The sequence below is a fragment of the Phocoena phocoena genome, chromosome 9, assembly GCF_963924675.1.
Source record: "Phocoena phocoena chromosome 9, mPhoPho1.1, whole genome shotgun sequence".
Classification (NCBI taxonomy): Eukaryota; Metazoa; Chordata; class Mammalia; order Artiodactyla; family Phocoenidae; genus Phocoena; species Phocoena phocoena.
In genome coordinates, this window is record NC_089227.1 from 74,223,727 (window position 1) to 74,237,837 (window position 14,111).

General features: G+C 36.0%; 1 protein-coding gene across 1 annotated transcript in view; it reads right to left on the minus strand.

The window, feature by feature from the left end:
* The window catches only part of CTTNBP2 (cortactin binding protein 2), a 161,126-nt gene that overhangs the window by 67,581 nt on the left and 79,434 nt on the right, over nucleotides 1-14,111 (minus strand). Inside the window, exons 5-7 of the mRNA XM_065884453.1 lie at nucleotides 9,481-9,684; nucleotides 7,953-8,052; nucleotides 163-313 (exon numbers count right to left, since the gene is read on the minus strand). Coding sequence (XP_065740525.1) covers nucleotides 163-313; nucleotides 7,953-8,052; nucleotides 9,481-9,684 — 455 coding nt within the window. The remainder of the gene's footprint in view (nucleotides 1-162; nucleotides 314-7,952; nucleotides 8,053-9,480; nucleotides 9,685-14,111) is intronic.

Genomic DNA, 14,111 nt, shown 5'->3' on the forward strand with positions numbered 1-14,111 from the left:
AAAGGCTAATGAACAAGCTTCTAATAATCAGATGCTCAAACAAGACAATGTCCTCACCCAATATCCTCAAAGCAAAACAAAACAAAGCAACTGTATTTTGAGCTGTAGAGTTTGGAGACATATTGTAAATTATAGGACAAAACCCAACATACAGGTACTCACTCTGGTTTTTACGCTTCGGTCAGTTCCAGCTTCCAACAAGAGTTTAATACATTCTTTATTTCCATTTTTACAGGCCAGGTATAGAGGTGTCTGTCCTCCATCAGCAGCATGATTAATATTAGCATCATATGCAATTAATAATTCTACACACCTAAATGCAAGATTATGATTAATTATATACAAACTGGGTTTGATTTCTGAAGTACCACCTGACCAAGATATTAAATAGAGAAAATAATGCTAGAGCAATTCTGCATCTTTATTTACATGAATTATTAAACATATATATGTATCAACTATTCCTGGTCTTATTACACAGATACTGTTTTTAACAAGCCTAGAAGATGTATTTTAACTACTCCCATGAATATTTAAAATAGCAGCTTTGATCAAGTGTGAATACGTGGTTTATGACAGTTCTCTGCAACCAAACTGTAAAAGTAGTCCTTGGAAAATGTTTAACCGTGCTTGACATATATATTATTTGTGGTTCAAAATAGTTTGAACCTTGAAAAAAGTCAGGCTGCTGAGTCATTCTGAGATTTCCACTTGAGAAAATAATTAAAAATAGCACAGACAGCAGGGCACCATTTGCCTCCACTATAAAAGGCAGTACGGAGACAGAAAAGGGCCATCTTGGGGAGAAAAGACAGCAGAGGCTGTCCTGTCTCCTGAAGTGGGGCTAGTTTATGAGGAAAAAGACACAGCTAAGCAGAAACACATTGCCCTGAGAATCAAGAAGGAAAGCAATGAGGTAAATTCAAGACTTCACGGCACTTAGGAACTAACTTCAGTTTGCAAAATTAGATGAGAATAAACTTAAAGAAGAGTGATAAATCATCAAATTAAGAAGGAACTCACATCTTTGTTTCTTTGCTCAGATGCATGTTTTTTTCTTGGCTTCCCATGGCAACATTTGGTTTGTTTATGCATATTTTTTTTTGTTTATGCATATTTTTAAAGTAAGTTACACACTAATGTGTATCTAATATACATTTAAATTAATAAAGTCCCTGCATTTCACCAGGGTTCTCCTTTTTTGCAAAACCATCCATGCCTCTGTTCCCATGACTGTTATACTATCCAAGCAAGTGGCCCTACAGATTGCCTGCTGGCAGTAAAGGTAAAAGTGTAGCCCAGAAGAAGAATCTCTCTTGGAGGACTTAGGATACATGCAAAAAGTAGCAGCAAAATCAGTAGCTCTGATCCTCAACAATAAAATGAGGGTGATGAGACAAGTTAGACACACAGAAAAAAAAAAAATAGTGTACTTTATGGATGCATTTTGAATTTTTAAAAATTTACCTTTAGGACTAGTAACATTAGTGTAAAATGCAAAACCCGTACTTCAAGAATTCTGAGATTTGTTAAAGGAAACATTTCTATTGGGATGGTAAAATAAAAAAGTTGAACACAGCTTTCATTCTCCAGAGCCTGCCATTTCATCACAGGCAAATAAAGCAATTTAGCTATATTCTATTTTATTATTAAAATATTACTTGATTTTAGAAAGTTATATCTATAGTCAACTGACTTATTAAGCTACTGAAGAAATCACTGCTAAACTTACGTATATTTTACTTGATAGGCTCTTTTTGGTTTTGTGCTGTAATTTCTTTCAGTATGTAAGCTCTGCTTCAATTTTTTTTTAATGATAAAACAAAGTGAATAATTGGGATTTAATACTGAATAAACTGCCAGTAGGAAGCTATAAGACTATTACAATTAATATAATTCTATGTTTTACGTTTAATGCCATCGCACATAAAAAAGGTTTTTAGGTTGCGGTGGTGGAAAACAGTGAACAGCAAAGTGTTTAACAATCCGTTATATAACCACATACACAGTCGGCTGACCTTATCTGCAGGTTTCACATCTGCGGATTCAACCAACCCCAGATGGAAAATACTTAGAAAAAATCCTAGGAAGTTCCAAACAGCAAAACTTGAATTTACCACATGCTCACAGCTATTTACATAGCATTTACATTGTATTACGTATTATAAGTAACCTAAAGATGGTTTAAAGTATACGGGAGGACATGCGTGGGTTATATGCAAATACGGCACCATTTTATATAACGGACTTAGAGCATGCTCGATTTTGGTATCTGTAGGAGGTCCTGGAACCAATCCCCCATAGACAGGAGGGATGACTTTATGTTGATATGCTAAAAATAATCTTCTTCGGAAGCAAGTTCATTCACATGAGGTTTGGAAACAGGATATTCCTCTTCTTCATTTCCCTCATATACAAACATCTATTATTAAGAAAAGCAAATTTAGGAAACTTTCACAAGCCTCATCCACCAGAGGGCAGAGAGCAGAAGCAAGAAGAACTACATTCCTGCAGCCTGTGGAACAAAAACCACATTCACAGAAAGATAGACAAAATGAAAAGGCAGAGGGCTACGTACCAGATGAAGGAACAAGATAAAACACCAGAAAAACAACTAAATGAAGTGGAGATAGGCAACCATCCAGAAAAAGAATTCAGAATAATGATAGCAAAAATGATCTAGTACCTCGGGAAAAGAATAGAGGCAAAATCGAGAAGATGCAAGAAATGCTTAAAAAAGACCTAGAAGAATTAAAGAACAAACTAACAGAGATGAACGATACAATAACTGAAATGAAAACTACACTAGAAGGAATCAATAGTGGAATAACTTAGGCAGAAGAATGGATAAGTGACCTGGAAGACAGAATGGTGAAATTCACTGCTACGGAACAGAATAAAGAAAAAAGAATGAAAAGAAATGAAGACAGCCTAAGAGACCTCTGGGATAACATTAAACACACCAACATTTGCATTATAGGGGTCACAGAAGGAGAAGAGAGAGAGAAAGGACCAGAGAAAATATTTGACGAGGCTATAGTTGAAGACTTCCCTAACATGGGAAAGGAAATAGCCACCCAAGTCCAGAAAGCACAGAGTCCCAGGCAGGACAAACCCAAGGAGAAACACGCCAAGACACATAGTAATAAAATTAACAAAAATTAAAGACAAAGAAAAATTATTAAAAGCAACAAGGGAAAAAAGACAAATAACATACAAGGGAACTCCCACAAGGTTAACAGCTGATTTCTCAGCAGAAACTCTACAAGCCAGAAGGGAGTGGCATGATATATTTAAACTGATAAAAGGGAAGAAACTACAACCAAGATTACTCTACCTGGCAAGGATCTCATTCAGATTCAATGGAGAAATCAAAAGCTTTACAGGCAAGCAAAAGCTAAGAGAATTCAGCACCACCAACCAGCTCTACAACAAATGCTAAAGGAACTTCTCTAAGTGGGAAACACAAGAGAAGAAGAGGACCTACAAAAACAAACCCAGAACAATTAAAAAAATGGTCACAGGAACATACATATCGATAATTACCTGAAACATGAATGGATTAAATGCTCCAACCAAAAGACACAGGCTTGCTGAATGGATACAAAAACAAGACCCATATATATGCTGTCTACAAGAGATCCACTTCAGACCTAGGGACAGATACAGACTGAAAGTGAGGGGATGGAAAAAGATATTCCAGGCAAATGGAAATCAAAAGAAAGCTGGAGTAGCTATACTCATATCAAATAAAATAGACTATAAAATAAAGAATGTTACAAGAGACAAGGAAGGATACTACCTAATGATCAAGGGATCAATCCAAGAAGAAAATATAACAATTATAAATATATATGCACCCAACATAGCAGCACCTCAATACATAAGGCAACTGCTAAAAGCTATAAAAGAGGAAATCAACAGTAACACAATAATAGTGGGGGACTTTAACACCTCACTTACACCAATGGACAGATCATCCAAAATGAAAATAAATGAGGAAACAGAAGCTTTAAATGACACAATAGACCACATAGATTTAATTGATATTTATAGGACATTCCATCCAAAAACAGCAGATTACACTTTCTTCTTCAAGTGCGCACGGAACATTCTCCAGGATAGATCACATCCTAGGTCACAAAGCAAGCCTCAGTAAATTTAAGAACATTGAAATCATATCAAGCATCTTTTCTTACCACAACGCTATGAGATTAGAAATTAATTACAGGGAAAAAAACGTAAAAAACACAAACACATGGAGGCTAGCTACTAAATAAAAAAGAGATCACTGAAGAAATCAAAGAGGAAATCAGAAAATACCTAGAGACAAATGACAATGAAAACACGACGATTGAAAAACCCATGGATGCAGCAAAAGCAGTTCTAAGAGGGAAGTTTATAGCTATACAAGCCTACCTCAAGAAACAAGAAAAATCTCAAATAAACAATCTAACCTTACACCTGAAGGAACTAGAGAAAGAAGAACAAACAAAACCCACAGTTAGCAGAGGGAAAGAAATCATAAAGATCAGAGCAGAAATAAATGAAATAGAAACAAAGAAAACAATAGCAAAGATCAATAAAACTAAAAGCTGGTTCTTTGAGAAGATAAACAAAATTGATAAACCATTAGTCAGACTCATCAAGAAAAAGAGGAAGAGGACTCAAATCAATAAAATCAGAAATGAAAATGGAGAAGTTACAACAGACACTGCAGAAATATAAAGCATCCTAAGGGACTACTACAGGCAACTGTATGCCAATAAAATGGACAACCTGGAAAAATGGACAAATTCTTCGAAAGGTATAACCTTCCAAGACTGAACCAGGAAGAAATAGAAAATATGAACAGACAAATCACAATAATGAAATTGAAACTGTGATTAAAAATCTTCCAACAAACAAAAGTCCAGGACAAGATGGCTTCACAGGTGAATTCTATCAAACATTTAGAGAAGAGCTAACACCCATCCTTCTCAAACTCTTCCAAAAAATTGCAGAGGAAGGAACACTCCCAAACTCATTCTATGAGGCCACCATCACCCTGATACCAAAACCAGACAAAGATACTACAAAAAAAGAAAATTACAGACCAATATCACCGATGAATATAGATGCAAGAATCCTCAACAAAATACTAGAAAACAGAATCCAACAACACATTAATAGGATCACACACCATGATCAAGTGGGATTTATCCCAGGGATGCAAGGATTCTTCAATATATGCAAATCAAAGTGATACACCATATTAACAAACTGAAGAACAAAAATCACATGATCATCTCAATAGATGCAGAAAAAGCTTCTGACAAAATTCAACACCCATTTATGATAAAAACTCTCCAGAGGGGCTTCCCTGGTGGCGCAGTGGTTGGGGGTCTGCCTGCCAACACAGGGGACACAGGTTCGTGCCCTGGTCCACATGCCATGGAGTGGCTGGGCCCGTGAGCCGTGGATACTGAGCCTGCACGTCCGGGGCCTGTGCTCTGCAAGGGGAGAGCCCACAACAGTGAGAGGCCTGCATACTGCAAAAAAAAAAAAAAAAAAAACTCTCCAGAAAGTGGGCATAGAGGGAACCTACCTCAAGGTTCCAACCAGGTTGATTCTTTATAGGAACCAACATATAAAGGCCATATATGACAAACCCACAGCAAACATCATTCTCAATGGTGAAAAACTGAAACCATTTCCTCTAAGATCAGGAACAAGACAAGGCTGTCCACTCTCACTACCATTATTCAACATAGTTTTGGAAGTCCTAGTCACGGCAATCAGAGAAGAAAAGGAAATAAAAGGAATACAAATTGGAAAAGAAGAAGTAAAACTGTCACTGTTTGCAGATGACATGATACTATACATAGAGAATCCTAAAAATGCCACCAGAAAACTACTAGAGCTAATTAATGAATTTGGTAAAGTTGCAGGATACAAAATTAATGCACAGAAATCTCTTGCATTCGTATACACTAATGATGAAAAATCTGAAAGAGAAATTAAGGAAACACTCCCATTTACCACTGCAACAGAAAGAAAAAAATACCTAGGAATAAACCTACCTTGGGAGACAAAAGATCTGTATGCAGAAAATTATAAGACACTGATGAAACAAATTAAAGATGATACCAACAGATGGAGAGATATACCATGATCTTGGATTGAAAGAATCAATATTGTGAAAATGACTATACCACCCAAAGTAATCTACACATTCAATGCAATCCCTATCAAATTTCAATGGCATTTTTTACAGCACTAGAACAAATAATCTTAAAATCTGTATGGAGACACAAAAGACCCCGAATAGCCAAAGCAGTCTTGAGGGAAAAAAACAGAGTTAGAGGAATCAGACTCCCTGACTTCAGACTATACTACAAAGCTACAGTAATCAAGACAATATGGTACTGGCACAAAAACAGAAACACAGATCAATGGAACAAGACAGAAAGCCCAGAGATATACCCACACACCTATGGTCAACTAATCTATGACAAAGGAGGCCAAGACATACAATGGAGAAAAGACAGTCTCTTCAATAAGTGGTGCTGGGAAAACTGGATAGCTACATGTAAAAGAATGAAATTAGAACACTCCCTAACTCCATACACAAAAATAAACTCAAAATGGACTAGAGACCTAATTGTAAGATCGGACACTATAAAACTCTTAGAGGAAAACATAGGAAGAACACTCTTTGACATAAATCACAGCAAGGTCTTTTTTGATCCACCTCCTAGAGTAATGGAAATAAAAACAAAAATAAACAAATAGGACCTAATGAAACTTCAAAGCTTTTGCACAGCAAAGGAAACCATAAACAAGACAAAAAGACAACCCTCAGAATGGGAGAAAATAGTTGCAAACGAATCAACGGAGAAAGGATTAATCTCCAAAATATATAAACAGCTCATGCGGCTCAATATTAAAGAAAGAAACAACCCAATCCAAAAATGGGCAGAAGACGTAGATAGACATTTCTCCAAAGAAGACATACAGATGGTCAAGAAGCATATGGTAAGCTGCTCAACATCACTAATTATTAGAGAAATGCAAATCAAAATGACAATGAGGTATCACCTCACACCAGGTTAGAATGGGCATCATCATCTACAAAAAACAAATGCTGGAGAGGGAGTGGAGAAAACGGAACCCTCTTGCACTGTTGGTGGGAATGTAAATTGATATAGCCACTATGGAGAACAGTATGGAGGTTCTTTAAAAAACTAAAAATAGAATTACCATATGATTCAGCAATCCCACTACTGGGCATATACCCAGAGAAAACCATAATTCAAAAAGACACATGCACCCCAATGTTCATTGCAGCACTATTTACAATAACCAGGTCATGGAAGCAACCTAAATGCCCATCAACAGACAAATGGATAAAGAAGATGTGGTACATATCTACAATGGAATATTACTCAGCCATAAAAAGGAACAAAATTGAGTCATTTGTTGAGATGTGGATGCATCTAGAGACTGTCATACAGAGTGAAGTAATTCAGAAAGAGGAAAACAAATATCGTATATTAACGCAGGTATGTGGAACCTAGAAAAATGGTACAGATGAGCCGGATTGCAGGGCAGAAGTTGAGACACAGATGCAGAGAACAAACGTATGGACACCAAGTAAGGAAAGCAGTGGGGGGATGGGGGTGGCGGTGGGATGAATTAGGAGATTTGGATTGACATGTATACACTGATGTGTATAAAATTGATAACTAATAAGAACCTGCTGTATAAAAAACAAACAACAACAAAAAAAAAGAAGAGCAAATTTAGGATCCTACTTTGCATTTAAATTCTCAAATATGTTTAGTTGAATTTATTTGCCAATGGATCTTAAGCACTAGTTTACACATTCAGCCAGAACTAAAATATGTGTGCAAATTATAAAGAGGCTCTTTTCATAGGAAAAAAAAAAAAGAATTAAGAGCATCACTTACTTGAAATGTCCCTGAGCAGCTGCAGCACACAAGGGTGTGAAGCCATTTTTATCAGCAGCATTGACTTGGGCTTCTGCATTCAGCAGCAATCTCACACAGTCTATGGATTTTAATAGAAAGCCATTTTAATTCCCCACTTAGAGTCATGATGAACCAAATTCTGTACGAGCTGTAGACAAACACTAACCCCAAGGGACCTCTCTCATGCACAGCTCATCTGACAATTTTTTTCAGGGCCGCTGTGAGACTCCATAGACTATTATAAAGGAAAAGCGGCCCCTTTCCCCCAGGATTGTAATACCCCAGAGTCACCACCTAAGACATGATTTCTTTCTCTTTTTTTTGGCGGGACGGGGGGAGAGGAGCTGCTGATGAGTGAAAGGACTGTCATATGTCAGAAAATGTTTTATCAGATTTTCCCATAAGTCAATTCCCAAAAATAATATTACTGGATGGAGTACAAAATCCATTCACCAAATTGATATACCATTCTTTGTATTTAAATAGTTAAATTCTTACTTTATGATGTTTAATTTAATCTTTAAAATGCTTTCATGTTGTGGTCATCTTATACTTAACTCCCTGAATGAAGATCAAGGAGAACCCACACAAAGTCATCAGACTCAGGCAAAAATAGCACCTAGACCTCACATTCCACATGTTATTAACTAGACTGAATTTCTTTAGAGAAAATTCCCACAGTACTTTTGAAGAAGTACTCCAAAATACTTTTAAAAGCTATCATCTCGTAGTTCACTAGAATCTTGCATGTAGTCCACTCGAACAGAGAGAAGCTCTGAAAACTTCCAAGGAAGCCACATTATGTGAATTATCCAAGGATCACATGGCTTACATATGCAATGCTATTTGACTTTTTGCTTGCCATCGAATCATCTCTTTATCTGCACTACTGTATGTTTTAGTATATTTGACTCTAAGATTTGCTTTTCAAGGAACAAGATTAATTTCCCGACTTCATCGATATGTCGTTTGTAATTGTACAACCTCTCCGTTCTCTTAAAAAAATCCAAATAACTATGAATTGTTCCAACTACAGAACAATTTCAGACCCATGACCTTTCCTAACTACTCAAACTTTCCCTCACTGCAGCATGTGCTAAAGCCCTAAGGCTTTGCTTTCACAGACACCAGCTATTTCTAACAGACAAATTAGAGCTATTTTGTCCTGGCCAAAGTGATAACATATGGGGGGGCTTTATTTGAAAATGTGCTTTACAGTTACTAGACCCCAAATTTCTACAAACTGAATACATTTCATTGTGCGTAAAACAGAGATAACTTTCTGCTATCTGCAGTAAAAGTTTAGATTGTTACGGAACTGTCCAATTTGGATTTTTAAAATGCTTATAAAATCTTTAAATCATGTAAAAAAGTTATTTATTCTACCTGAAAGAGAAAATTTGAAACCTAAATTCACCTTTTGCTCATAACAGTGGTTACAGGTGCTTTTGATTCTGCATCCTTTTGCAAGAGGGTGATACAGTGAGGTAAGATGGCACCATCTTACCTGTATGTCCATTCTTAGCAGCAGAATACAAGGCAGAATGGCCATCTTCACAGGAGTAATTTATGTCCAGTCCTTCTTCATTAAGCAGCATTGATAATAAAGTGACATTTCCCTGGGCAGCAGCTTGCTGAAGAAGGGTGGGCCTGCCAGCCAGGGGGGCAGGACCACCACTCATTAGCAAAGGGGTTAGGGAGGGTGACCAGCCTGTGGGTTAAAGTGACCCTAGTTAGAGAGTAGGAGCAAGGTCAAGAGACAGATATTACCCACTCCTTTCTGAATTACACACACACACAGACACATGAACATGTACCCCTAGAGGATTACGTGGTTTCTAACATTATCAATCTGTTAATATTTACTTTAGCATAAATCTGCACTGTTATTTCAATCTTATATCTACTGCTAGTTAAATTAACATACATGGTGACAAATTACTTTTAGTCGTCAGTCTTGCACAGATAAGTGTTAAAGGGGTGATTGGTTTTAGGAAACTAAGAAAGCTGTCTCGATTTGAAAGTTCAAACTCCTCCTCAGGGTTTCAAAACAATTTGAATTTTAAAATTATGTACAGATTTCCTCAATTTTGGGTATCAACTGATAGATATCTTTAGGTATAAGATAGAGATAATTCTAAAAAATAGAAATTTTCCTTTTTCTACAATGTTTCCAAGGTACTTAATATAAATTTTACATAAACCACTGAGATGGACCAAATACTCTCAAGGAATCTATTTACATTCCTTGAATTCCCTTATTTGGGAAGAAAAATAATGGGCAGCCAACTTCTATTCAGTGTCAAGAGCTAATAGAAGCACAACATATATAGACTATACCAGAACAAATATTCAATACACAATTTTGAAGACTATGTCACCTGACCACCTTCACATTTTGTACCAAAAACTTTTCATCAGCCAACAAAACAGAACACTCTACCATATAGTTTTAACAAAAGTCGTTAAGAGTTATCATAGAGATTTCTCATCAGTATTTAGCAGCTTTAGAAGAGAATCTGTTAAGTGTGTGAAGTCGGTTGCATATAGCATGGAAAATTTTCTGAATTCTTCCTTGATCAAAAGGCTGTAAAAACAGTAAAGTAAAAATGTTTATTTAACATGATATATAGGTACTTAGTGTATTTTAGGCTTACATACAATTAACTTTCAAAATAAGTCATTTTTATTTCTTCCTTATGGAGCCCCAAAAACCTGAAAGTTGGTGTGTATATGGGGCATACGTGCACATATTCACTCCTGGGGTACGCTTTCTACCTCTGTCTGGTAACATTCTCTGTAGTAAGATACAACAGTGGAGCTTTCATATTCCCTGCACCTTGGTAACAGGATAATATTCTAAGTACATGGGTGTTATATTAATATGTAATAAACTCATAACTGAATCTTGAATTATTGGCCTTAAATTATTTCACTAAGTATTAAAAAAAGTACATATCAAAGTATTTCTCAGTACTTTAAAGATTCTTTGGGGAAAAAAAACAAAGCAGTTTCTACAAATGAAACTGCTTATTAAAAACTGGATATTATATCTTCAGAATCAATTATTTGGGTCTCTGAGTAATTCATTGCTTTTACCCTATTAGACTGCAATAACATAAAATTCATTGCTCACAAAATTAAATATTTATCTAAACTTTACAATATTTTCCCATTGATATTCATTAGCTCTTCTTACAAAAGTAAGATTTTTTACTTCATACTTACAAGAAGGCTCCTCTCTGATAACATTTTACCTTTTGTATTTTTTTAAAAACAAACAAAAAAACAAGCCCACAAAAATTAAATCAGTACTTATTAGAAATAAACAGAGAAATTATAAACACCAAGGTATGAAACCTTGACTGCAAAGCAAACACAAAAGCAATTCAAACACATTGGCACTGTGGTCCTCTGTGGAATAGGAGGGACTGTGGCTCATGCTCAGTCAGTCTATCTGTCTCTCTCCCTTTCCTCCCTCCCGACCTTGACCCCAGTCCCCTTTCTGTCTCTCCCTCTGTCTGTCTCTCTCAATCCCTCTACCTCACCCCAGGGGTCTCAGTTCTCGACACCCTTTTAAGAATATCAACTGGTATATATTAAATGGTTTCCTATTCTTTTGGGTTTTGTTTTTTCTTTTTTTAATACAATTCTAGACTTTGGGGGACAATTAAAATACAAATATATTTTAACATTTTTAATGGAAATATTCCATTATGGAGATAATTTCCTGGGAAACTCCATTTCTAATGTTAAGCTATCTTAAGACAAAATATTTTACTCAAAAATTTTCTCAATCTCTAGACCACTCAAGAGTCTTACAGTTCTGTTATACAAAACTCCAGAAGAATATATATCAATTTTATTTTCTTATTTTAAATACACTTAATAATCTTTTAAAAGTGAAAAATGCTTTATAAATACCAAGTATTCTTAAAGTTTAACTACATTTTTTTAAATCTCCACTATCACTTCAATTTTCTCCAGCACAGGCAAGCTTAAGTTATTATAATAAATCCTGCTATAAAGATGGGAAAAATAAAACTTCACCATGAGACTTTACTGTTCATTTGAAATTCCGGACAATGATAAAAGTGATAATATTTAGTTGACTGGTTAAGTAATGATAGAACAGACCTGCAGTCATACAGCTACTTTAATGATGTTAGAAAAAGGTCATTCAGCTTTGCAGTATCATGTGCAAACATTAGTAAAAGTGAGCATCTGGCAGAACGTGCAGTGATGAAGGGAACAGACAGAACATGCAATGGCAGAGGAGTGAAGAACAGCTTCTGGCATCAGCTTCAGAGTGTGGAGAAGGTTAATCTCATTCATAGCTCAGATCAATCTCGTTTTCTGACTTAGCCATTAAGCCAATTAAACATGGAGGATAATTTTTTAAATATATGTTTACCTAAGGAAAAAAATCTGAACCAAATTAAATAAAATGTATCAAATAATAATTTTTTTAAAAAAACAGAAACAACACTTGCAAGGGTATGGAAACTCAGTTGCCTGGGGTGATTTCTGGTTTAGGCTTCTGTTCACCTAACAATTAAAATGTGTTCATTTGACAAGGTCAGCAGCAGCAAGAAATTCTAATTTGTTTATAATTTTAAAGGTTATTTTAAAATTTAACATTTGGCTATAAAACTGCTAATCGAGTTAGAGTAATTTACAACACAATTCATTAAAGTGGTATCTTTCGTCATTGCAATTCTCCTCAGTGCTTTCATATAACCATAATTGTTTATCATACATATAAGCTGACACAGAAACAGATTTTTAGAGTTTGAAAGATCATAGGATCTAGATTTCCAAAGAGGGAGAGGTAGTGAGATGCTATTTGAAAAATTCAACAGGCAATTTTAATACATCTTTTTGGTTTGGAACTATTACTACTTTTTTGGTTCAGTGCTTTCATTTTTAGATGGAAAAACTAATAGCTCGGAGAGAATTTGCTCTTTAGGGTAATACATAGCAAGGAGCAGAAATGGACTAACGTTGTATTTTTATACTCAGTCCAGTGCTTTTTTCATCACCGACATTGGAAAACACATCAACCAGGTATTTGATAGACATGCTCTGTCCCCATGTCCTGCTCTTACCAATCACAATGACATTAGTGGCTATTTACAAGATGCATACCCTTCACTGAGCCTATGCTTTGGCGAGGCACATGCTGATCCAGGCACAGGTAGGTTAGGAAGGAGGATGGGGGGCGCTTCCTAGTTGCAGTGGGCACAGCAGCAAAAACAGGGGCATCTAAATGGAAAACAGGTGAAATCCTATATCTCATTTGGAAAGTTTAGGTTGACCTACATCCACGGTTGAGTTATACACCCCAACTATGTAACTGCAATAACATTTCTATCCCCCAATAGAATGGATGTTCAGTAAATTCTTGCTGATGACTAACAACTTCCACTGCCTCCATTTTCTCCTAATAGACTATATCTTATAATCAAACAACAAAAAAGCTTGTTACCGCACCAAATGCAATCCTGCAGTTCTAAGAATATTTTGGCCAAACTGCAAAATCAGAGAACAGAAAATGAGGAACCAGTTTCACGGATCTTCAGTGACTGTTATTTCTTTGGTTCCACTATTTATCCTCTTTTGTTCTCTAGACACAAGCAAAGGTGTTTCTTCAGAGGAGCTATGGTTCCTTTATCCAAAATCCCATTGTATCCTAGGCAGGGCATTTTAGTGAATAAATAATGGACTAGGAATTCTCTGACTTTAAAGGTTAACTTAAAATCCTGCTGTCAAAAGTTCTTCAGTCACGGATCCTGATTGTAAAGGTTTTCCATGGGAAACAAAGGGCATTTGGAGCTGAACTCTGGAACACAGTAATGACCAAGGCAACTACTGGCAAATCACTGGGGTATAAAGCAAAGATGGCTTTGTATTTTTTAAAAAACTGGCAAAATTCATATATCCCAGGAAGTGTTTTCTGTTTTATAGTCTATGCATTTATGTCAACAGCACTGCCATGTCCCCAAACATTTTTGGAACTTGTGTTTTGCAACTACCTTAAGTCCTTACAGCACATTCTCTGATGCTCCTGAATGGTAGCAAAAATTCCTCCTTTGAGGGTGGATTTAACTTGTGGGAAACAGCTAACATCATTTTAGG